The sequence below is a fragment of the Triplophysa rosa genome, linkage group LG4, assembly GCF_024868665.1.
Source record: "Triplophysa rosa linkage group LG4, Trosa_1v2, whole genome shotgun sequence".
Taxonomy (NCBI): Eukaryota; Metazoa; Chordata; class Actinopteri; order Cypriniformes; family Nemacheilidae; genus Triplophysa; species Triplophysa rosa.
The window spans coordinates 27,384,582-27,411,075 of NC_079893.1; the positions used below are offsets into that span (position 1 = coordinate 27,384,582).

The 26,494-nt window shown below is 37.8% G+C and overlaps 2 protein-coding genes across 2 annotated transcripts; one reads left to right on the forward strand and one right to left on the reverse strand.

Moving 5' to 3' along the window:
- Nucleotides 1-26: 26 nt before the first annotated feature.
- taf5 (TAF5 RNA polymerase II, TATA box binding protein (TBP)-associated factor) lies at nt 27-4,502 on the reverse strand. The gene is made up of 11 exons (XM_057331472.1): nt 4,102-4,502; nt 3,580-3,805; nt 3,074-3,389; nt 2,781-2,944; nt 2,546-2,681; nt 2,343-2,463; nt 2,069-2,198; nt 1,737-1,901; nt 1,100-1,277; nt 743-920; nt 27-630 (listed from the first exon to the last, which is right to left on the reverse strand). The coding sequence occupies exons 1-11, from the start codon at nt 4,481-4,483 to the stop codon at nt 413-415; spliced, it is 2,214 nt and encodes a 737-aa protein (XP_057187455.1). The 5' UTR covers nt 4,484-4,502; the 3' UTR covers nt 27-412.
- A 653-nt stretch (nt 4,503-5,155) lies between these two features.
- gsk3bb (glycogen synthase kinase 3 beta, genome duplicate b) lies at nt 5,156-22,360 on the forward strand. The gene is made up of 11 exons (XM_057332370.1): nt 5,156-5,964; nt 9,371-9,564; nt 10,012-10,095; nt 14,997-15,107; nt 15,282-15,412; nt 15,941-16,047; nt 18,075-18,172; nt 18,381-18,476; nt 19,141-19,327; nt 19,605-19,694; nt 19,771-22,360. Exons 1-11 carry the CDS (start codon nt 5,877-5,879, stop codon nt 19,836-19,838), a joined length of 1,254 nt encoding a protein of 417 aa, XP_057188353.1. The 5' UTR covers nt 5,156-5,876; the 3' UTR covers nt 19,839-22,360.
- Nucleotides 22,361-26,494: the final 4,134 nt, after the last annotated feature.

A 26,494-nucleotide genomic window follows, 5' to 3' on the forward strand; every position in this document is an offset into this window, starting at 1 on the left:
AGGCATTCTGATCTAGGACAAGTATCTTTGTCACATCCAAATGTTGTCTATGATTTAAATTGAGCTGATCCTAGATCATCCGCCTCATTCAGAGATATATGAAGCACAAAGGCCATGTTACAGAGATGAATAAAGAAATATAAAAGCTCAGAATCCTTGCTTGTACAAACAGTTAATTTGGTTTTACATGAAATCTGATCTTGGATCAGGATATAAATGACAGAAGAGGTATTTGTGGCTGCTCACGGGTATCTTATATACAAACACTCAGTGCATGACTGATTCAATCTGACCTTGACTGTCAAACCAGTAACACCTGAATGTGATGAGTCTCATTACACAGCTTTTCATTTTGCCTGAAGCAATTTCACATTGAGATGTTTGGAAATCTTTAAAAAAAAAGCTGATTCCATCACTGGGAGTTGTACATCCCTGCGGCCAGCAGCAGGTTGCGTCTGGTGAAGTGCAGGTGGATGACAGATGTGGATTTAGAATTGTACGACCCTAGCAGGAGCTCCTGGGAGTTATCATATAGGTGAATGTGTCCGGTCGCTGCAGTGAAATCGTCCATCTCTATGTCATCAAAAGCCTTCATAGCATCCCACAGTCGTACTGTATTATCCATAGATCCTGAGACAGACAGAAAGTTTAAGTTTTAATAAGAGAACCATTTATAATACATTAGATTGATTCGCTTTGAATGTTAAACCTGGTTTTATGAAGTAATTGCAGTAGTCCTAACCTGATGCAAGAATTTCTCCATCTCTGCTAAACCTGAGGGAATAAATCGTGTCTGTGTGACCTTTGAGCTCGCCGATCATCAGCCCGTGTCCGATATCCCATAGCAGTACTCGTCCATCTGTTGCGCCAGACGCCAAGAACTTTCCATTGGGTGAGAAAGCAAGAGAATGGATGGGCCCCTGCAAAAAAAGTGATGTTTAATTACCGCAAAAGATTAATGAACAATAAGTGAATAAAGCCGTAAAAAGGGTTGTACAATGAAGAGATCAATAAAGTTGATACGATTAGGATTTGTCCAATACAAAAATAATACGGCATGGATTCCACAGTTTCCAATGCAATAGCGAGACTTCATTACCTTGTGACCTGTGAAAATTCGGACACAGTTCCCATTCAGGACATCCCAGAGGCGCACGGTGCGATCGCTGGAGCCTGTTGCCACGTAATTAGCGTTCGGGTGAAAGCGTGTGCAGGTGACGTCAGCTAAATGTCCAGCAAATATCCGCAGTGGCTGGTAATGATCTGTCGCCCAGAGGCTGGAAAACAAATCAAGCTCTGATATTTAATTATTAACCCTTTTAAACAAGCATATTTATTCCCCAAAATGATCACTTGAAAAAGTCATTCAAATAAATAAAATGTAAATTAAATATGAAAAATCAAGATATCACTGCTGTCTTTCTGAAACCTTGTATCTCCATTTTGCGATTTTTATTTTTTGCCATAAAATCGTTACTTCATCCTCTACGTTTGTCACTGGGTTTTGTAAAAACTAACCATTAAAAAGTGCATGTCAACTTTAATTGTTTTTAAATTACAGTGTCTTTCCATTTCCTAAAAAGCAGCAAATTTGGACATACAAGGTTTCGGAAGGACAGCGATGATATGCTGCCTTTGGGTTAGCGTATATTTAAGAATTGCATGTAGCTCAACTGGTAGAGCAAGGTGTTAGGAAAAATGTAATAAATTAATGTCTCATTCAAAAAGTCCCGTACCGTGCAACTCTATCATGTCCTCCAGACACAAAATAATAACCAAAGGGTGAAAACTGAGTGTCCCACACTGGATAATTGTGTCCTTTATACCCCACGAGACAAGTAAACGTCTGCAGACTCCACAGCCTGACTGTACCATCCTCAGAACTGGATAACAAATAGTTCCTAAAAGAATGACAAACAACAAAGATAATGAACAATATTAACACACTACATAATGTAAAGGTAAAATACACAAGTCATGTTTAGAATTGTGTGTACACTTTTCTACATCTTTTATATAATCATACAATGTTCTAGGTTGAATGATTACATCAGGAGACTTTCGATACCTGTCCGGGCTAAAGCTGACACCGTACACCGGCCCGCCGTGACCGTAGAGGACCTTAGACTCACTGGCTGTCTTCTCATCCATGATCCTTTCAAGAACATCATCGGACTCCTTATCAATCAGATTCAGTTCTAGACAAAGCATGGTAGCGTTAACGGAAATTAAGCACAGACATACGATATTTAGGGCTGTCAGTATATAGATACAGTATTTAACACTAATCATGACTACGAAAAACATTCTGGTTTGGTGGGAATGACTGGTGAAGTGTGTACCTGCTGCAGACTTGACTTTGCGTAACTTTTTGGGTGTGACGCTCCACACGCGGACGGTGGAATCGGAAAACCCTCCCGCTAGTAGACTTGAGTCATCTGTGAAGTCTACTGCCGTCAAACCCTGAGCACCACAGAAAAAATGAATGAACAGCAAATACAAACAACCAAGTGACTCAAAAAAGATTGCGTGAGGTATCTCTTGCCTGGTAGGCGTTGAGGAATGTGTAGAAACAAATGGAAGGCAGGTTCTCTGGACTGAGTCGGATTCGTTTAGTGCTCTCCTTCATATACATGATCTTATCCAGCTTGTCTGAGTCTTTCAGCTCTGGCAGAGGGATCCTGTTTAAAATGAAATAACAGGTTATATAATGCAACTTTTTTTCATTGAGTGCTATTTCAAGGGTTTTATGGCTGAGGAACGGGGCTGGCGATCTACACCTGTTCTGCTGAGGTGCATTGGGATCTTGTTTTTTGCTCTTTGAGCCCAAGCTGTCCTTCTTAGCTTTCTTCTTCTTGGGCTTTCCTTCCTCGTTCTCCGCTTCATCATCTTCATCGTCCAGAGGGACCTCGATCTCTGGTTCCTTTAGCAGCCCATAGTATACCTGACACCATGCAAACAACCCAACACAATTTATGAGACGTGTATTTGGAAGTCTCTTTCCAAATACATCCATATGCAAAAATTCCATCAGCGAAAAATCCTTTCACATGCTTCCACGATCCCGACTGACCTTGACCTTGTTAACCTCTCGCTTGGCCTCTCCGGCGAGACTGCCGGACATGCTGTCGATCTGACTCTTGCTGCGGGGCATGCCGTCAAAGATGTCGATGTACAGGTGCTCCTGAATGATGTTCCATATCTGGTTATTTTGCCTCTCCTGCAGGTGCCTCTTCAGCAGCTGGTACGAGTCACGGGAGATCCGGAGCACGAAGCGGCTGGTGCGGAAGTCCAGCAGAGTCTCGTTCCCCTTCATGTGTTCCTTTTTAGTGAGGCCACAGAGAACACGCAGGTCGTCCTGATAGTAGCATTCCTGATCACCGCTAAACCTATCAGCAGAGAGAAAATGATTGGTTAAAACTTCTTACCTTAACCTGATTTTAAAATAGTAGGCCAGGATACTAATTTTAACATATTACAGTTTTGGACACACTAAGTCTAATAGTGCAGCGATAAACTAGTACACATCTCTACGTCTACAATACTTTTATTAATTGTTGTGACAAGAGGCAAAGTTACTTGTCGAAGAAAGCCCTGGCTTCGCTCTCGTTGTTGTTGTAGACCAGCTCCAGGTACATGTGAACAAACAGAGGATAGAAGAGTTGGGACAGCTCGGCCCTGTGACAGTCCAGGACCGACTCTATGAATTTTTTCAGGTCACTGTAGTAAACCTTATAAAGAGGTGGTTCTCCTTGCTGGCTGTATGCTGACAACACAACTCTGACATCCGGCTGGTCATCCCCACCTGCAGGCGAGAATGTAAACATGTCAAATCACCATTGAAAACTTGAACGATCTTACTGCAAGTGAGGAAGGCTGATCACGTCAACAAGCACTGTGTTCACAACACCGATGGTATTCATCATAATATTATAGACAACTGATTCAACAGGTTGTATGCAAATTCGAGTAGTGGTAAAATGTCAGCATAAGAAACACAAAGTTAATCATAACAGAGCAATTTCTTAATTCTACTATTATTTATGAATAAGGGAAGTATATATTGTTGATGCAATTGTATTAGAAGTTTGGTAACCTCACTTTTAAGAGGCAGAGGAGCGCTCTGGGGGGCGGTTGCTGATGTGATGGACACACGGCTGAGCAAAGCGTTTGCATCTCCAGCGTCTCCATCACCCTTCCCTCCGGTATCAGTAGCCTTTGAGTTCTCTTGATCGTCCGAGAGACCGGCTTCACGCTTTAGGATATCCACCGACTCCGTCAATTTATTCCGCCTCAGAAACTGCAGCACCGCAATCAAAGTTTGCTGGTCCTCTGGCTTCTGAGCTCCGGCGGCGTGGGGCGATGAGGAAAGCACCCCGCTCCCCGCATTTCCCGAGAGGTTTGCTGAACCATCGCTGAGAATTTCGGGCTTTGTTTCTTTCTCGGTGTCCAGCTCCATCGGCCCATCTTGCACAGCCGCCATTTTGCCCGGCGCACGGAGCAGTGACGTCATGACGCATGAAGCTCGAAGTACGTCGTGACGTATGAAGAAAGGTTCCCATAAAGCAAAAAGGAGCATTTTCACGTTTTATTAATTTATTTGTAAACTATACTGACAATACTAAATTACACATATTAAAATCAAAGTCAGGTCAAAGTAATTTATTGTCATGTGTACAAAATCTTTTAAAAGTACAATGGTAGCATAAAATATGCATATGAACAACATATATATAAAAACGCATTGAACAATAAAGCGATAAATTGCAAAAGAGACAATATAGACACCGGTGTCATTATTAATTTCTTTGTTTATTCGCACTAATGGGTGTTAATCCATGTATTAATCAATCTCAAAGCAATGATAAATTAAACGTCATATATTTAATATTTTTTATATTATATTTTCATTAAATTACCCCGAATAAACAAAAAAAATCATAAACTATGTTAGTCAATCATCATTGGCTTGCTGTTTCTCCACCCATTTTCCCTCAGTGTCATTTCGCATCAGGGCGCGCCGCTCGAAGAGGGCGTACGTCACTATGCGCGTTCACAATTTCGAATTCCCGTAACACTTGCGTGTCTTTGTGGAACGTTCCACGTTAAAACGCGCATCCTTACGTAAACGACGCATTTTCTAGTGTGAAAAAAACGTCCCTAAATGTAACAGCAGCAGAAGAGAGGAAAGGGAGAGAGTACTGCGCTATCCTTTACTTACTTTCCGGTAGGAGGCATCTGGCTCGGCTTTAACAACAGTCGCGTTACTCGAAAGCGAAGAGAAACATCTTTAACACCTTTTCCGACTTTTGTGAGGAATCACGAGAAAGCCGACAACGTCCCTCCGGTCATTTTGATGTAAGGGGCCTGAATTATTATCATTTTATCGGATCTGTATGAACGTCCATGGGCTGATGCGGCGGTCGTGGCAAGTCTCAGCTTCATCGATACCAACCGGCTCCGTATGAAGACTATTAAGTGAACGATTAAATCCGTCTGATCGCGGAAGGTTTTCAACTTTGCGCATACGAGATCGTTCAGGACAGTGCTGATATGAACAGTTATAGACGGAATGTGTGCTCAGTATAATGTGTTTTAGGCTTTTCCTTGGCATTTTCGAACATCAGCAGCATTAACACGGCACTAAATTAGCACAATCTTGATTATGAAGTGTTTTTAAAAGGCATATTTGATGCTTGAAAGCGCACATTTTCGTCCACAAGCCGGGGCTGCTGAAATCAGCTGACCACCATTGAATTCATCACATTTGAAGATATATCCCGTAGTTTACTGTCAATCTCATAAACAGCGAACTTGTTGGAGACCCAAATATTTGCTGGTGTGTCTGAGGAGTCTTGAATTTGAAGATCTTGGAGATGTCAGGCCGGCCTAGGACCACCTCATTCGCCGAGAGCTGCAAACCATTGCCGCAGCCTTCAGCCTTTGGCAACATGAAAGTCAGCCGTAAGTGACTGTATCTCATCTCACATTTGATATCATACATTTCCACAGCCAAACACAGTGAGGATAAAAACACCAAACGAGTTTGGATTATATGTATCTGATATACACTGCACAGTATGTGAGCATCTCTCATCTGATCTGTATCCTAACGCAATACTGGTTGTCAAGGGATGGGCCAGGTCCTGTCTCTTATCATCAGATCTGCTCATTGTAAATTCATTTGCTGCATTGTGTACTGAGGAAATACCCTGCCTGGACATCACTGCACATCTAGTAGTTTTAAAGCAGGGACCTTGCGGTGGTACAGCATCCCCTCTCAGCAGTAAAACTATCATTGATGGCTAATCTGATTTGAGATTCCTTTAGTGGGAGGTTTTTCTTAATATTCATATTTTTGCTTGGAAGCTGCTCTAAGTTATACATTGCATTTAAATTAATGCATATTGCAGACGCTTTTATACATACATGTGTGTTACTTGGCATCAAACAAATTTTACTTGCAGACAACGTTGTAGCATCCTTGAATAGGTATTCATTTACGAATTTCTTCTCATAGACCTATCTGGCATAGATAGCGGCAAGAGCTGTCAAAATGCCCATTTCCCTCTTTTGAACCCATGCCCCATGGTGTTTGATTGACAGGCCACACTCCTGAGCCCCAGCTCTGCTGGATCACTCATTTCCTGCACTTATGATGTATATCTCACCACCTCGCTCCTCAGTAAGGGAGGATCAGAAGACCGTCGGTGACTCACCTCTGACTCCGCTTCTTTCCCGAATGTCTCCGTTGCCCACCTAGTCATGTCTATTTATGTACTATTAGGGGACTATATTAATGTCATTGTGGATCAAACATTTAGTCCGAGTGTTTGACTGACATTTGAACATTGGTGTGAAAAGCACCACAATGAAAAGCCAAGATTGTTATTTATTTCTGTTGATGTGTTTTTTTGTCAGCCATCTACAGTTGAATGATGTTAAGCTTTAGTCATCATATTAGGTAGTCTTGCTGTTTTAAGGTCCTTGAAACTATTATGATTGTCAGGGTTGGTCTACTAATCGAAAGACTTCCTCATTTGGCGTCAAACCAAAAAACGTGACGTTGTGGCAAGGAGGTAGCTTTTTATAGAGGTTAAAAACGTATATGCGTCATATTTCACACCAAACCCAGAGGCGGAATAAGAAATTAGCCCGTCATTGTTTTAAAAAGTGAAACCTTATTTTCGTCATATTTTTGTCGGAGTGCCTATCATACTGATTTAAATATAAAACACATTATATATTACAGTAATAATGAGAATCACCGTTGAGAATATTTAGAATGACAAAAAAAGGTAAAATGTCCAAAAACATCACAATAATGACAGCTGAGAGTTGATGATTTTTATTTTCGTGTGAAATATCACCTGAACATGTTTTCACAGGATAAAATTACTTAGATCATTATGAGATCTAAAAGGTTTGTGGTGTAACGCCGGCATTTTGCATGTAGAAGATTAATGTATAGATTTCAGCAAGCATGCGGTCCTGTCGCTGTCTTATCAGCTGACTCCCAGCATCAATGTACTGAAACTTAAAATTATTTAATTGTAAGTATAAAAAAATCTATATTCTTATTTATAAATATAGATATTTTTACACATGCTTAGCCCTCAACCTTTTGTTGTTCAACAACCCATTTTCAATTCACAACAATAATTGAAGGCTTCCCTACTCACAATTTCTAATAAAATATTCTAAAGCGTAATTAGAAAGATGTACTGTATGTTTGTTATAAAAATAACAAAATAAGAGCTATTGTATCGCTTGTTTTTTCTTATTTTTAACCATTTTAAATAGAGACACCCCTATATCGGCCAATAATCAGTATTGGTCGATAACAGCAATTTTTCACACTAACAGGTGTCAGTTGATAGTTTAAAAACAGACGATCAGGGCCGATATATATTCTGTCAATCAAAAGAGGACAGGAAAATGCAATGAATATCTGCTCTGTATAAAAAGTTAAGAAACGTCACCAGTTTGATGTTCAATATTAATAGTCATTATATGAATTAATATCATTCAGAATCAGAATTTTTTTAAGTTATCTCGGCTTGTTCTAATGGGATTGTCATGCCGCGCCGCATCCAGTGTGGTCTAAATGTAAAATTATAATGGGTTCTAATACGTTCTATTGTCTCATCGCGCCGCGTCTGTTGTAGACACGGTGGAAGAGGCACCCTTGGAAGTTTGTTGAGGCCCTTTTGTTGGAAACCACTCATACTGAGCACAATCCCAATAATGAAATATGTAATTGCAAACAACTAGAAAAGTAATTGAAATCGATTGGTCAAAAATAAATTATTTCTATAAAATTATGAATTATTATAATGTGTTACCAGCATATTCTATTCACAATTTTTCACTTTTGTTTTTACACATTTTTCTCTTCTTAGCAGTCCTGAAGGTAAAATATATTTTTGACTGGAGATTTAGTTATAAAATTACTTGGTTTATCTAGCTTAATGACTAGCGCAGTTGGTTTCTGAGCTGTATAGTGTCAGAAGAGCGATGGGTAAGATGATCTTGATAAGTAATGGGCCGTGACTCAATTCAAATTCCATGCAAGTTATAAAGCAGAGATGTTTATTAGCTCAACACAGGAGTGTGCACACACACCCCACTGACTCATCACAACTCATCGTGCTGAACGTGCCCTATCTGCATTGATATTGATCACCTCACCTGCTCAACACACACGCACATGCCGATTGAATGTGATGATCAGAAATAAGTATGTGAATGTAAAATTTTGCTTAAATTAACTTACATTACTGTAGTTAACAGTCTGTTTTGAGATTTTCTGGCACTGCTGATATTGTATTTCATTTTTCATCCCACATTAGTATGAAAATGTCGACATCTGGAAAATCTCTAATAGGGGAAGTGGCTAAGTGGGATAATATCAGTTGGGACTTTTAAAATGATTATTTTAAACGTTTAGAAATCAGACGTTTGTTAAAATTGCTGAGCCATGCAAACAGAAAACATGTACAGTTTTAGAAATCAATACACACAAAGAAGAAAAAGATCTTTTAGATTTTTAAATATGCTTTGTAGTCAGGCAGCTCGCGCAGAATCCATCGCGTGGTCTGAATTTTTTATATATTTTCCATTTCCATGCTGTCAGGTGCTTGCAGAGGGGTGGGAAGGTATGATGAGGTGTGAAACGATGCCTGTTTTACTCACCCAGGTGAATGAAAACGGCTGTCCTTATATACTGTCACGCACACCATCACACATCCATGCTCGTAGTAACACCTCTATCCTGCGACCATGTAAATATCACTGATATTACACTAGACCAGCATGCTGCATGGATTCACCAATGCATAAACTAGTTTTCCTTTATCTCTGTCTTTAGGAGATAAAGACGGCGGTAAGGTCACAACGGTGGCCGCGTCCCCCGGTCAGGGTCCTGACCGATCCCATGAGGTCAGTTACACAGACACAAAAGTCATCGGAAACGGCTCGTTCGGCGTCGTGTATCAGGCAAAGCTTTGTGACACCGGTGAGCCGGTGGCCATTAAGAAGGTTCTGCAGGATAAAAGGTTTAAGGTAAGACTGGGTGACTTACTAAAACAAGTTCAAGATTCTGTTGTTGATAAGAAGGTCTGATGTTTGTTAACTAGAAGTTAGGTAGAAATTGGTCATTGTACATTTCTTGTTTTGTTGGTTTCATGCTAAAGTTGCTGGATTTCTTCTTCAGTTATTGAGTTTATCAACAAAGCCCCAGTTTAATTTGCAATGTGATGTCAAAATACACCATTTTTATTAAAAAGGTCTTTAGCCTCTATGTTCTAGCCCCATTTTTTATATAGAATGCCCACTTTTCCCAATAAAGCCAATTTCTCGTGGATAAAAACAAGTCCTTTTTTTAAAAACGTTTTTCTATCCTCAAACGATCACATTCCAGAAATAAAACCGATTGTCTCCAGTCTTACTTTGACAATGTCTATTTCTTTCTCTCCCTTTTTTCTCTCTTTCTGCACATTTGCATATCAGAATCGTGAGTTACAGATTATGAGGAAATTGGATCACTGTAACATTGTTCGTCTGCGGTATTTCTTCTACTCCAGTGGAGACAAAGTAAGTGTCGCTCAGCTCAAACTCGTATCTGTTCATCTTACTGAGACGTAGATTACAGAGAAATCTTAATTCTGTAATGCCATAATATAATGAGGACTTCTTTAAATACTGTAATAATTTTAACACTATGGCAGCTTTTGTTGAGATTTACGCACACGCTTAGGCAAACAGGCATCTGCCAGACAAACAGATACAGTATTTACAGCACCAGCCGTTCATGCCCCTCAGCGTTAACTTGGAGATGGGATTTCTGCTAATCCTGTGATAGCTGTTGCCCCAGAGCCCACTGTCTGTCAAGACCTGTCACCACATCAGGGGCCATTGACAGCTCGCTAGAAAACTTTTGATTGATGGGTAGCCCGGTATAGAAGGATTAACTGTTACCAGGCCTATTTTTATGTATGACATGCTCTGACTCCTGTGCCGTGTGTATAGAACAAGAGAAAGTGCAGACCTACAGTAAGTGAGTTCAGACGTCCATTTTTATCTGAAAGTCTTAGGATCATATAATGAGAACACAAAGCAGGTCTTATAAGCTACAGAAAACCCAAATCTACTGTAATAACTTACATTACTGCTTTCATTTTGAGAAAGAACAAGGTAGCACAGTGTAACCTTACCTCCACCGCATGTTTATGATTGCATAGTTTTACATCCGACTTTTACTCGACTTCAGGAAATAAAGGGTCGTCTGATCGCAGCGTATGAAAATATAGAAGGCAGCACTGTGGTTTGAAAAATCCCCAGGGTTGGGAACCACTGTTCTATGGCATCATGTCCCACCTTTATTTTTTAAAGGGTTGTTGGAAATACCACTTTTGTTGGACTTTTTTCAATCATCCAATAGATTAAATGAAGAAAACCAGGCTCCTATTAAAACTGCATAATGAACCGGTAACTTTGCTCTGTGTACTGTGGTAGGCTTTGTGAGACCAGTTTTATTGCACTTATGCTTTTTGTTGTCCTTATGTTGTTCCAATTGCTTCCATTGTTTACCTCATTTGTAAGTCGCTTGTAAGTGGATAAAAGCATCTGCTAAATGACTAAATGTAATGTAAATGTAAATGTAGTCTCCTGTGTTGCATCCTCCAGTTTGGTAGGTGGCGCTATTACTAAAAAGGGTTCAAGAATTGCAGCCTCCTGCTTTTCAGGAATGTAATATCAAAAATACATCATTTCATTTTATTGCAGCAAACACTGGGCAAGATGAGCTTTATCACAAAATGTACCACAAAATTGAACTTTGGCAGATAGAAATTTCCACTGAGACAAACTTTCACAGATCGCAAATGGCAGTTAAATCACAATGAGTGTTCTGTATGACAGGAAGTTTCTGTCGCACTTTTCGGAAGAAATATGTAACAATACAAGAGACAGATACTCAAGTTACTCAAAATTGTTTGTAATCGTTTATTTGTGTATGTTTTGTGCATTTTTTTAAATATATTTGCTGTTTTACGTCTCATTGATATTTTCCCATGAAACAGAAACAGTCCACACACCAGAGATTCAGAATCAAATGCAATTCAGACGGTCAAGAGGCATTGATGAAAAGCTTTGATATGATCTCTTGATATGAGCAGAAGTGTGTAAATTTATATTTTTTGCTTCGAAGAGTCGGTTGTATTTTTAATGCAGCCGCGTTATTTTGTAACATTTTCTTGACATAATCTTGTTATCTTTTAAGTTCAAGTGAATTTAAGTGACACAATTGAGTGAATTCAACCCAAAATATTTTGACGTTTTAACTGCTGGATCAATAGTTGACTTACACACTGCACATAAAAATTAGCTTGCGTTAGATTGAAATATTGTTTTTTAAAGCCTAGTACCAAATGTGACCTTTAGGGTCTGTTTATGGGCATATCTTTATAAATAAGCATGCCGCAGGCCACATAATAAAAGCTTGTTACGTATTGAGTATTGTGGGTCCATCTTGGTTTCATTCTGTTGGTCTTCACAAACTGGTGGCTGGGCGTCAGAACTTTCCGTAAACCTTACGCATTCTGAATGTCAGGAGTGTAACCTCAAAGGGAAGCTCACATGCCGCCACACCGGCGAGGGACTGTGGGTGTACAGTTACTCTCAGAATAGAGTTATTCTTACAGTGTCAGGGCAGCTCTGTGGTGACAGATTTAAAGAGACAGGATCAGAGCGCAAATAATTGGATATGAATTGGTCGCAAAAAATTGCAGATGGCGCAAACATTTTTTAACTTCATCGCATGTTAACCCGGATAGCCTCGGTTTGTTTTTTCCATGTCTTTATGGTTTTTGAGGATGTTAAAATCTGACTAGTTTAGTTAGCTCTTTTTGTGTGTAGGGCTGTTTAACATCGCGATTAATCACATCCTGAATAAAAGTTTGTTTACATAATATATGTCTGTATACTGTGCATATTAATTTTGTATTTATAAACTCATACACATGCATGTATATATTTAAGAAAAATACAAAATATAAAAATGAATAAATGTTTGTATGTATTGTTAAATTACTGTATATAAATATATACATGAAATCGATTCCTAAATATATACACACATGTATGTGTTATAACACAAAATAAATATGCACAGTGCTCAGACATATAGTATGTAAACATTTATATATAAATATATACATGCAAGTGATTCCTAAATATGTACACGCATGTATTTTAACGAGTATGTGTTTATAAACACAAAATATGCACAGTGCACAGACATATATTATGTAAACATTTTTTTTTAATCGCGATTAATCGTTGAATCGTTGTGTGTCAGATGAATTTTGGCCCAAATTGAAGATCATGGTGGAACAACGGTGTAGATATCTCATTGAGCATGTTAGTTAAAGTTAGTAACTTGTTGTGTTTACTGCTATAGCTACCCGAATAAAAAGAGCATGAGATATTTTGTCGAAGACTTCTGAAGTCAGCTGCATTGCTCCCTTGAGTACTGAGGTTTGTTTTCACAGTGCCGCAAGAGCTCTTGTTAAATATGTACAGCGGACACTGTGATGTATGGACCAATCATTCGCGTTTGCTTACTGGTGTAGAGCACGTTTCTGGCGTACGAGCAAAGGCATGTGTGTCTGCGTCTGTCTTATAGACAGAGCAGTGCTGTTCTTACATGTAGATTCCCTCATTCCAACACTATGACATAGTGTCTGACTGCTGCGACCATGTCACAACTGCTCGACGGGATCAGTTATGTAACTCTGTCCAGACAGAACGCTCAATCATTTACATAGAGAGAATGTATCACCACATACACACACCTGAAGCTTCAGAAGTCAATGAAAGTCCATGGATATTAGTTATCACAGTACCTTTTCGTTCGAGGCAATACTCTAACTTCCACTCAGGTGAAATGCGGTATGCAAAGAAAACCAAGATGACCTGTCATGTTGAGTTCTTACATGTGACTCAGAATGTTCCAAAAAGCACATACATCTTTTATTAAAGACTCCCTGTGGTGAAAATCAAGTTTTTAATGTTGTTTATATGTTAATGTGATGTTTTTAATGTGCTTTAAGGTAAACCATGTAATTTGGGGCTAATCTGCGTATTCATGTATCCAGGGATGGGGAGTAACGAAATACATGTAACTTAGTTACATATTTAAAATACAAAATTTGAGTAACTCTTTCATTACAGTTACTTTTAAATGGGTGGTAATCAAATTACAGTTACATCCAAAAAGTATTTTTGATTACCAATTTTTTTGTCATTTATTTCATTCAAACATTAATACAAACTGTAACAGGTAATTAGTGTAAATCTGTGATTCTCTGATTCTTGACAGTCTACAAAAGCTTCCAGAACTACAGTCATGCCTATAAGTTTCACACACGAAACCGCTAAACCAACTCAGAACGATCAAATCAGTGTGTGGCGCTGTAGTTCTGCCACAATGATACACTAAAAACTTGGAGCATGCGCATAAACTGTGTTCGCTGAGGTGATGACATCATCGTTTTAAAACATATATGGATCTGCTGTACAATTGAAAAAGCAAGGGTGGCTTTTTTAGATTTATCCAAAAATAGCGGTTTCAGGCTCCCAAAACGCCTGATGCGTGTGGACGAAACGCTGATTCGATACAAAATCTTTACGTATACAGTTAAACGTGTCTCCGTGTGGATGGCCTCTAAATGAAGCTGAGGTGTAGAGTTACATTCAAGCTATTTTACGACAGGAAACATAATTTTCACAAGAAAAAAAGAGTTTAAATGTGTAATTGTTATGGTCAAAGATTAGTTTCAACTTTTAAGGGATAAAATTATCGACCACAGGGGGACTTTAAGTAATCCAAATGACTCCAGTGGGTTAATTATAAATGTCTTTTAGGCCCGGTTTCATAGACAAGGCTTAGCCTAAGCCAGGACTATGCCTTAGTTAATTTAGGCTATTTAAGTCGCTTTTATTAAAATGCCTTATAAGAAATCATTACTGATGTGAAAACAATGGCACTGACATATTTTAAGATATGTCTGGGCAAGTTATTTTCAGTTAGGATAGCTCAAAATTAATTTCAGTCTGGGACTAGTCTTAAGCCTTAGAGTATGTGAGAGAAATTAATTTGTAATTCGAGTTTATTTAGTAAAATCGAAACTGAAACAAGCACTTCCGAGTCCTAAAATGATATATGGCAACAGACCAATAACTACAAATCTCATGAACGTCTTGTAATGAATGTTTTCATGTACATCTTTATACATGATTCATTTATTTATACACAATGTTCATTTGTAGTTTGTAAACGTGTGTCCAACACACAGACAAAAAGAAATTGTATAGATTCAGAACACAAGTGCATGAAAATCGTTTTTCATTTTTCGTAACACTGTCTCTTTAATTCTTAAGAAATCGAGTTTATTCTTCGGTTTCTTATCATCTTTTCTCTGTCACATACACAGAAGGATGAGGTTTATCTGAATCTGGTGATGGACTATGTTCCTGAGAACGTCTACAGAGTGGCCCGACACTACAGCAGAGCCAAGCAGCATCTGCCCATGGTTTATGTGAAGGTATCTTCTTTTGATCAATTCTCATATTAAAACCTATTTAAACTATCGTGGTTTTCTGTGCCGGTCCAGACTAGTTACTCCTCGCTAGCTAGTGGAAAGTCACAGTGGGCGAAACTTCTGTTGTGTTGAAGTCATTGTGTCTGTGTGTGTGTTTGTGTTTGTGTCTTTCCTCAGCTGTATATGTACCAGTTGTTTCGCAGCTTGGCGTACATTCACTCATACGGCATCTGTCATCGAGACATCAAGCCTCAGAACCTCCTGCTGGACCCAGAGACGGCCGTACTGAAGCTCTGTGACTTTGGAAGGTGTGATGGGGAAATCTGAAAGTTCTGAGGGATTTGATACGACAACATTTACTTGTAGATAAATGTGATTCAGAAGTCGAAAATCGATTATCTTGATTTATCTAGCTTGTTGTTCTCACAGTCGATGGCATTTTGGTGCTGCTCTGTGAATACAAGCAATGCATATAAAACACAGAAAGCTGTTGTTTGAGTGAATAACAGATGTGGTGTCTTTAATGGAATAGTTCATCTGGCCATGTTACGGCAATTTACCAGGATTCCAGTGTGAAAGTGGGTATTTCACGGATCAAATCCGACCATCCGTCCGGTGAAGCTTTGATCAAACTGATTACTTTTAGGTTTTGTTCCTCTTACAATAATCCTCTTGATCAACTGTGTTCAGCTGTTTGGCAGTATATTGTTACTTCTGTGAAGATAATGTGTATTACATCACTTCTAATGATGATGACTGTTTTGCTATGAACTCGCCTCGGAGTCATTTCCCGTTATCTCTAATTCTCTCTCTCTCTCTCTCTCTGATTCTTGCAGTGCTAAGCAGCTGGTGCGTGGTGAGCCCAACGTTTCCTACATCTGCTCGCGCTACTACAGAGCCCCTGAGCTCATCTTTGGAGCAACAGACTATACTTCCAGCATAGGTACTGTCAGGGGTTAAATTGGGATTTGTTATGTGTCGAGGCTCTGTGGGGGATTTTGAGGGGTGCGTATATGATGCTTAAAATCGTATTTATTGACAAACTGTACAAAATAAGTTGAGAGAGCCCTTTGCTATGAACAATAAAATGCTGATCGAACTCATTCTAGATGCCAGCCGTTTACAAAGCTACATTTGATGAGAATAAAATCTTTCTGTAGGCCTGTGCCAATATCAAATATCTTCATTTATTAATGTACGCAGAATTGTATGTATGACCTGTTTATTTTCATTACTTTTCTGTCAAAACTTCATACAACATTCACAATGATTGCGATGACCCGTTAACTTGTCCATCGTTGCTGCCACAGTTTTTGAAACAGCGCGAGCGTTGTTTACAAGTACTCGCGCATGTGCAACCTGCCAATTTGGATTTTTTTCTAGTTGTTCTATCTCATGTGAAAAGACTAGTAGATCGTTGTCGTCACGTCTAGCACAGCTCAGCTCATCATTGACAAGTTTACAGACACAACGTGAGCGCATTACTACGATTCGATGTTTGCTGTAACCAGTGTTGGGCAAGTTACTCTCAAAAAGTAATTAATTACTAGTTATTAATTACATATTCAATAGTGTAATTAGATTACTGTACAAATGACTCTATCCAGAAAGTATTTAATTACTTATTACTAATTACTTTCTATATCCTATCAACCTTGATTAGTTAAGTGATTCAAGGATAGACATGAAACGGCTCTTTTAATTCATTCAAATAAATAATATAAAACTACATAAAGTAGTATTATTAACTGACCAAAGTATTACAAATGTGAGAATTATATATTAAAGCACGGATTCTAAAGTTAAGCACGGATTCTAAAGTTAAGACTTTGAATTGTGATGTCAATTCCACTATTGCACACACATATATTACACAAAGTATTTAGTTTAATTACATCAGAAGTAATTGTAATTCAATTACAGAAAAAATAGAGTAATCCCTTACTTTACTTTTTCAAGGGACAAGTAATTGAATTACAGTAACTAATTATTTAGTAACTAGTTACACCCAACACTGGCTGTGACGGATTTTTTTAGCCTGAGGAAGAACTAGGCCTATTTGATATTTGAGACGTTTAAAACTAAACTAACCGCGGAGGAGTTCAGAATACGCCATTTATCTGTTGATTACTTGAGACGGCGCTGAATCACTTCCAATCCGTTCACAATAAGAATGAACGACAGGCGAATGCTCTTGTTAAGTTTATGTGAAGTTATCTTTACATTGTGTTGTGAACATGATAAAAGTGCCTTTAATACACAATACAATCATAATAAGAACGTATTTAGATGAGCCCTTTCGTTTTGCTTTAACACTATAAACAAAAAATTTATACTTTTTCATACAAAATGACATGCACATTTTCTGTTGCTTCAAATAAATTCAGTACTAATTTGTTCTGGTGTATTCAGAGTTTAAACGGTCTCTTTACTTAGCACTTAAAGCTTCTCTGTAAGCTCTGCCTCTTTTTAAATGATGAGCAGAACCAAACCACTGTCACCTGCAGTTAAATGCATAGAAAGGTAGTATTTTAAACACATTTACATTTCTGTACAAATGTAAACGCTTTTAAAACTGTAGAATTCTGCAGATTTTTCCAAAATTTTGTTCAATTGCTCTGGAACATGATGTTCCAAATATGGTAAGAGGCGTTACATTTCCTTCACACGCTTGCAGTATTCGACCAATCACTACGCACTGGTTAACTGGCCTATCATAGCAGTTACAGTTAGTCTGGAGCCTTGTCTTTCCAACTACACGGCACTTAAAGCAATAGGTCACCCAAAAACTGGTTGGTTTTAATATCGCCAAGTAGAGCATTAAGTATTGCTTTGGCATCACAAAGGTTGAAGGTTTGATTCCATATCATATATATATATATAGCCTGAATGTTGCCTGATGGTGTTGTGGATAAATATGTCTGCTGAATGCCAAAGATGTAATGACACGTTTTCTTTGTTTGTCTTCAGATATTTGGTCAGCTGGCTGCGTTCTGGCCGAGCTGCTGTTGGGACAGCCTATATTTCCTGGTGATAGTGGCGTAGATCAGCTGGTTGAAATCATCAAGGTATTGAAGTGTGTGTGTTTCTGAAATGATTTATTAGTTAGATGAGATCAAATGCGGGCAGAATAAAATGGATTTGTTGATTGCTTCAGGTCTAGAGTACATCACATAGAAATAGCACTGTGCCTTTTTCTTTGAGGTTGTATTCGACTCTGTTCTGTGAAAGTTTATTTACAGAATAAACATGAACCCTGTGAATCTTTTCCTCCAGGTGTTGGGTACACCTACACGGGAACAGATCCGCGAGATGAACCCAAATTACACCGAGTTTAAGTTTCCACAAATTAAGGCACATCCATGGACTAAGGTTGGTGTACAGTACATAATTGTTGAAGTTTTGTCATTTTGTAGAGCAGTTCACATATTATGTCGCTCTAAAACAAATTGCTATGTTGTTTACCTTACTGATGTCAGTCGCTTTGGCTAAAAGCGTCTGCTAATGGCCTAAATGTATATGCAATGTACAGTAAATGTATAATGTGTGGTGTATAAGGTTTGTTTGTGTGTATTATGTTTTTGTACTATGTAATACTGTCACTTTGCATAAAAGCATCTTCCAAAACTCCTTCCAAAATGCACAAATATACATATACACGTCTTGATCTAAGTCTATTGAGTTTAATACTAAACTTTGAATTGGTATTATTGAATTCTAATTTGCCATTGCTTCAGGGATCTTCAGTTTTCTTTGTTGTGATTTCTGATATGTGTCTATGATAAGTTATCAATGTATTTATGTATGTTCAGTTCACTATAGACTATTTTGCAAGATATAAACAACACTGGTCCAGAAGCACTTCCTGCTTCGGTTTTAGACTTTTTTTATTTTATAAATATATAATATTTCATATTATTAGTTCATATAAAGCACATTTAGTTAATAGTTAATTGTGGACCCTAATCTTAAGTGTGACTCTCTTAAAGATGTTTGTCTAACATTGTTCAGTCCTAAATATGTTGTTGCGTGGTAGGTTTTCCGGCCACGCACCCCACCGGAGGCGATAGCTTTGTGTTCGCGGTTGTTGGAGTACACGCCCACGGCCCGGTTCACTCCTCTGGAAGCGTGCGCTCACACGTTCTTCGACGAGCTCCGAGAACCCACCCTAAAGCTTCCCAACGGGAGAGAAAGACCCGTGCTGTTTAATTTCACTACACAGGGTATGTTTCATACACACAAGCACAACAGGATAGTTTCTGACATGCACGTAAGCGTAAGGTGTTTTCATGTAAGTTCAATAGTGTGGTTTGGAGCAACATCTATCCTGCCTGTGCAGGCAATACAAGGTGGATTTAAACCTTGCCTCAATCTTTTTGTAAAAAATTGTTTGAAAAGTTGTTTAAATAGTTTAAATGCTATAGGTATTTGCAGAATACTGAGTGATAGTCGTTCTCTACAGTATGTTCTTCAGTACGGTCTGTTGAATTTGTTCTCCAGAGCTGTCCAGTAACCCCTCGCTGACCTCCATTCTCATCCCCGCACATGCTCAGAACCAGGTGGAAAACTCCGTTGCCTCGTCTGCGACAGGTCATTTCTCTCATAAATCCCAAGATGTATTCATCAAGTCTTTCATGTGACTGAACGTCTCTCTTTTGTGTTCCAGGTGCCAACAGCGGCGATCGTGGTTCAAACGCCAACGCTGCCTCTGCCGTCCTCAATCCTTCAACTTGAACCCCGCTCACCCGTCAACGGGTTGATTTCACGCTGCTGCTTTTTAACCACGCCCACTCGCCGGAGTCTAGGGCGTTGCTAAAACATAACGAAAAATCTCACATGATGGACATGCCAATCAAACCTTCCCCCGGTCCTTTTTCATCATTTTTTGTTTTTATTATTATTTATTTGCTGTAAAGAACAGTAACGAGGGCTTGGAAACATCACCTCAGGACTATGAGGTGATGTACCTCAGGACTATGAGGTGATGTTATACGATAATATATATATATGATATATAAGATCTCTCTCTCTATATATATATATATATATATATATACACACACTCTTATAAACAGTTATACCTACAAATCTCTTTTCACATGTCTGCTTGGACATTTTTAAGGAAAATCTCTACACTGTCGCTGTTGCTCTTTTGTAAGCGTAACAAAAGTCGGCCCGTTCCTGTTGATATCACCGGCACCCGGCCAACAGGCACGAAGATGGGTCTGTTTCGTATGACTGCTTTCTATGCGACGTTACAGGTGGCACGGGACCGCCCAGGTCGGCTGGGTAGGGCCTAGAGCTTCAGCTTCAAAAGCGGGATACCAGAAAGCTGGCCTCTGATTGGTCCAAACCAATAAACCAAATCCAGAGCAGCTCATCGGCACGGACAGATTCCCAGGTCTCATACTTTCAGTAGGCTATGTGAAATAAATGCTAATGACTTCGGCCTTTCCCTCGGTTTCGGGCGGATATGTGTGCTTAAATTGTGTGCTGCTGTGTACATGTATCTTTCAAACCCTCCATTTCTTCTCTTCCACCTGCCTGTCTTGACTTCACATTGTATAGTCATGCTGCACTTCACAAACGTGCCGTGGCAGCACATACACATAATCTCGAAACATTTCCCGTGCGTGTGCGAGCATGCTGTACGTCTATAAATACTGTATATGCTGATTCTTGAACCGTTAGTGAGCTAAAAGAATAATAGCACGAATATGATAATCAGGATTAAAGACACAAACAGGATTTCCTTCTCGTAGAGTTGACCCCAAATCCCAGCAACAATGAAGTTGTCAGAGTTTCTATGTCTTGAATTCTCTCCATGACAATTGTTTTGACATTTAGCAGGAAGGAGTGACTCGGAACCGATGAACTCGATAACCGTGTGGACTGTTCAAATGCATCCAACAAAAAGATAACCAAGATGTCTTGAACGCTTTCTCCAGTGCACCTTTGCATCCGGTTCTTTTGGGTTTTTTCATCGTTCTCTTTAGCGCTCCCTTGTGTTTGTGCAAGTGTATAGCACTGCTGTTTTTTCTGATCATGATTTTAAATCGGCACCAAAAAACAACTTCAGGCTGTTTCTGTATCTCCCAACAGTGCCGTCGCAAGACTATTTCCCTATACCAACCTCTTCTGAGCCCTGCAAAATAGTTTTTCCCATTTCTTCAAAAAAATAATCACCAGACGTTCACCTATTGTATGAATATTGAATGTGATATTGTATGAACGTATTACCTTTGTAAGTATAGTAGGCTATTCAAATATGAATTTGTTTGAATGATCTATGCTTGGCTGATAGAAAGAATCTTCTGAACTATGGCTCATGTAAAGCTGACCGCTGACTGTTTTGTTCTTCTTTTTTGTACTTTAACTTAAAGTGAGAACGACTTTTGTCTTATTTGAAGACTTTGTATGGCTTTTAAACATCACTGGTTATCTCTTTTAGGGATGTGTATATTTACTGGGATTTTTTATTTGACTTCTTTTTATTATTTTAAAGGAGAAGGGAAAACGGCGTCATACATCTACAGTATTAACTCATTTTAGGCAATAATTGTTTCTTTGTTTTTTTTTCCAGCTGTAAAACACTTCAAGTGAGTGCTGTCATGTAGCACTGTAAATGTTTTTGAAGTATACAAGCACGTCACGTTTCCTCAGCACAGTTTATTTTACATTTTAGAAGCTACGAGGTGCACAAACGTACAATAAAAGGGAAATAGAAATACTCATAAGCCTATGGTTCAGAGCTGTTTGTAGCTGTGAGAGTCAACAATGAACAAAATAACGTAAACATTGCTATTACTTGAATGTCTAGAACTTTTGTTTCACAAATACTGTTTTGTTTGTTCTATTTAAGGTATATGCTAGACGTCTCCTGTACATAGGCCTACTCAATGTGCATTCTGTCTTCTTAATGTTCACTGAAGTAGTCACCCGGTACTGTACTGCATTGAATAAAGTAGGTTAGCCTTTACACCATCAATACTGTTTCTTCATTGCTTAACATCCGTTTTCTTGATGGATAAGGGTACCAAAAGACAAAAAAAAAAGGTTTTGCAATAGCAAATTCTTGAATCAAATGTGTCCTTTTCTTATAATGACTTGTTAAGTTTGTTTTTGCTTAAAGGGACAGTTCACCCAAAAATGAAAATTCTGGCATCATTTATTCACCCTCAAGTTGTTCCAAACCTGTATGCATTTTTTCCCTGATGAACACAGAGAAAGATATTTTGAAGAATGTTAGCAATTTTCAGTTCTGGCACATCACTGACTACCATAGGTAAAATTATGTTAGTCAAAGGTGCCCCATAATTGTTTGCTTTCATAAATTCTTCAAAATATCTCATTTTGTGTTTAACAGAACAAAATAAAACATACTATATATACAATATATACTGTTTTTTCTACTATGTTAATTTACACAGGTTTGGAACAACTTGAGGGTGAGTAAATGGTGACATAAGTTTCATTTTTGAGTGAACTATTCCTTTAATAGGCTGTTGTTGTTTAATTTAATATTTAATTATATCTTAAATTGAGATTAAATCTTAAATTAACAATTCCAAGAACCATGGAGACTAAAAAGCATTTATGTTGATCATCAACCTTAAAAAGCAGTTGAATGTTGTTGTTTTTTTAAACAGTAAATTTACCAAACAAACATAAGTGATGCAACCGTACAAATGTTGCAGACAAACAATGACTCAAATGAATGTTGCATGACCTTGGTACTGTTTGTTATACTAAAATGTTTTACACTAGACATTGTATCATATTTGTTAACGATGCCTTTGTGAGACAATGAAACATTTTCATAAAGCAGTTACAAATCTGAACATAACAAAATGGGGAAAAAACAATAATGCCCCAGTGTTTGTTCTTTATATTTTTTCAGATGTACTTCAAAATAAAAGCTCGCAAACAATTTTGCCTATTATTAGCAGTTTATATATATTTTTTATTTTAATTTAGTAATTTTAACTATTTAAGTCTATTTAAACTGTAAAAATATTTCACAGTCGAAAAACTGGTTCAGAACATATTTTAAGAATCGCTCTGCCAGTTTGTACACTCACACATTCAACATAAGAAAGATACAACATGAGACAAATATTTAAACCTCCCACTGAAAGTGTCTCAGTCTTCTTGTGTCCACAGAGCTTCACTTCCATCCTGCTGGCAAGTGTGATATTTATTAACTTCACTGAAAAAAAATGTTTTTTGCTGCTTGCCCAATTTGATTAAGTTAAATCAACATAATTTTTGTACAATTTTGTCACAACATGATTTTTTTCATGTTCAGTTATGTAACTTAATCCATTCATGTTGACACTACATAAATAATTTGTGTTGTGTTAACACATAATTGTTACAACTAGGCAGAGGATTTATATTTCCCAGCATACAACAATCTTAAGTTTGTAAGACTGCAAAATAAGACTACATTTTGAGAGTTATTTCTTTAATTAAGTGTTGTTTTATGTGTTTTTCAGTAAAGAGAAACACTTGTTGGGTTTAATGTTCATTTATCTTTGAGATTTAAAAGAGTTTGTTATATTTTTAAGTTTTGTGGTTACCATTGTTTAGAAAAGCGTTGCCTTTGCTTAGGTAGTGGGCGGTTACATATTTTAATTTGAATTTCTGTTAAGTTTGGTTGACTTCAAATCTTGTTCGAGATAAAAGAAAATGTTATGTCACATTAACTAAAAAACACTTATGTTGAGAACGTTAAATGAAAACATGAAACGTTAACACATAAAAATCATGTTTGTTTAACAAACGTAAATTTGGCAACTTGAACATAATGAAATTATGCTGAGTAAACATAACTTTATTATGTGCAACCGATGCACATAATTTTTTCATGTTAATCCAACAGATTTTTTTTCAATGTTGTCTTCTTTATTAAATTATTTTTACTTATATTAGCTAATAGATGCCATCGTTGTTATGTTTATACATTTATATTATTCCAGTACAAAACTGATGTATTTTTTGATCCACAGAACTGTAAAACATTAAGAGAGATAATGAAGTTGTTTTTCGCTGTTTGCCTGGCGATGGTTTTCGCCCGTGGTAAGCCTGCACGTTTTTTAAAACTGCATTAAACTAGTTAACTCATATTTTGTATTGTTTACATCTTGTCTTTCTGTCTTCCAGACCTTTTTCACGTTTCTGTCATGGGACAGGCGTTAAAATGCAACCTGTGTGTTTCTGGGGGGATTTTAGACCGTTGCACTCCATCAGTGCAGACTTGCCCTCCAAACATAAAGACCTGTGGAAACGTCAAGTTCAACGTTAGTTTAATAAGTGAGTTTGGTCATTATTTACAACACAAGCACTCTTTAAAATAAAGGTTCATGTTATCTGTCGTGCTGTAAGGTTCCTTGCACAACAAGGTAATTCTTTCTTGTGCAAAAAATGTTCTTCAGACTATTAAAAAAGTAAAGAAAATTGGTTTTGTTTTTAAGAACGTTTGAAAAAAATGGTTCTTATGGCGTCACTGCAAAGAACAATTTTAGCCTTTTTATTTTCAAGGGAGAAAATCAAGAACTCAGGGCAATTCTTAGTGGCACCATTCCAGCCATTAAATGACTCATTCGACCCATTCAAACAACAAAGCCAACAAATGTATACGCCTATAACTTTCTTTGCAGGTTCTCCTTCGTTCCGTTCCTGCATGAAGAGATCGTTCTGCTGGAACTTCATGCAAATGGCGAACGTGTCGGCTATCTGCTGCACTACTGATCTCTGCAACTGACCAAATAGCCTACTCATCACCTGTCATCAAAATGACGTTTATCTAAAAATTGCATTTCGGTCATTAACAAACCAATAAGACGATTATACATCGAAGGGATTTTAATTGTCTTCCACACAGAGATAGTGGACGGTGGCTGAAATTAACATTTTGTCAAACGTGCGCGTTTATACGATCAAAATGACGTTATTTTTTGGGACAACAGTAACGATGACAGATTTACATTAAGCTTGAATTTAACTACAAACTTTCAGTGGAACGATTACTTTGTAGGTACTCTTGCACAAATTTTTAGTAGATCGATCTTCCTGCAGCTGAGACAAATGTGACAAATCATTAATAGTAACAATAATGTAAAACTAATTTTCACACTGCAATCCGAACATCTGCGAATGTATAGAAATACAACTTTCTGACAAGCGAATCTGTTCTTCTATATGTCCATAAATTACTCGATCTGTCATGAATAACGTTTTTAAAGAATTTGTCTTACACCTTGTTGCTTTTTTTCTTGTTCTTTTGAAGCTTTCAATAAATAAACACCAGAAGTTCAACAGTGTAACTGTGAGCTGCCTCCTTACTAACACAATGGTGATACCACAACTTTGGTAAGCGTGAAGATAAATACATAGCCTAATAAGTTATTGTTTAAGACAACTAGTAATTAGATTTAAAACCGAAAAAGATAATACAACAGGCCTAATTACACTTTAGAAAGTATGCTACTGCCACCGTTCAAATACACTTTGAATGTCAGAAAGGTTTGATGGCGCCATCTACTGGACAGAAATAAACGCATGCATGATAAAAGTTGGTTTTGAGTAGGCTTACAAGGCTATCACCCCGTTTAGGACCCTACTACAATTTAAAAAAAAAGTTCTTTAAACAGTAGCGATGTAAAAAGTACATCGAGTTTAATGACCCAGTTAAGCGGTGTATCTTAAAATACGGCAAGAACTTTTCTAACATCCACTCCCGCATACGCTTTATCACTTGCTTTTTACGTTAAACGGAGTAAAATTAACAACATATATGCCTATCGTGTTTTAATGACAAATTTAGTTTGTCATTTATGTTGGTTATGTTATATGTTGTTTTAAGAAATATCCCCTTTAAGCGATCCTTTACGCCTTATCAGCGTGTTCTTTATCATTGCGGTCTACTCACTGAAGAATTATTTTCTTAGCAATTTCCTTCATGCAGTTATTACAGAAGCCTATGTCTTACTATTTTTAACCATTTTTTCCCACCTTTTTTGTTTTATAGGCCTATCTAATTTAATAATTTGTACCATATGACACTTTCTGCAGACCATGTTGGGGAATAATTTATGTAAAATATGTTTCTTGGTTATAGATAGGCCTATGCTGTAGGCTACCAATGTGACAGGGCAATTTAATTAGCCTCTTTATATAACAAAACTATGGAAACTTTAATAATGATTCATAATTCTATAGACCAGTTTCGACGGGGTCCATGTTAATAAGTTTTCCGATAATTATAGGAAAATTACGATTTATCACTGTCAAATTGGTCTGTTATGTTATGCGTCCCAGTTTCCAAATGAGTTTTTCATTTGGAATAAATTGTGTGGAAAAAGAAAACGAAAAGAAAAATGTTACAT

Bases quoted from the DNA above. Each gene is read 5' to 3' on its own strand.
- taf5 (XM_057331472.1), bottom strand. From the start codon at position 4,483: ATGGCGGCTGTGCAAGATGGGCCGATGGAGCTGGACACCGAGAAAGAA. The intron at 2,682-2,780 runs GTGTAGATCGCC...CATTTTAAACAG, and splicing joins AATGCACCTCAGCAGAACAG to GATCCCTCTGCCAGAGCTGA. The intron at 921-1,099 runs GTAATGAAGTCT...CTTTTTTTGCAG, and splicing joins GAATTTTCACAGGTCACAAG to GGGCCCATCCATTCTCTTGC.
- gsk3bb (XM_057332370.1), top strand. From the start codon at position 5,877: ATGTCAGGCCGGCCTAGGACCACCTCATTCGCCGAGAGCTGCAAACCA. The intron at 15,108-15,281 runs GTATCTTCTTTT...GTCTTTCCTCAG, and splicing joins TGCCCATGGTTTATGTGAAG to CTGTATATGTACCAGTTGTT. The intron at 16,048-18,074 runs GTACTGTCAGGG...GTTTGTCTTCAG, and splicing joins AGACTATACTTCCAGCATAG to ATATTTGGTCAGCTGGCTGC.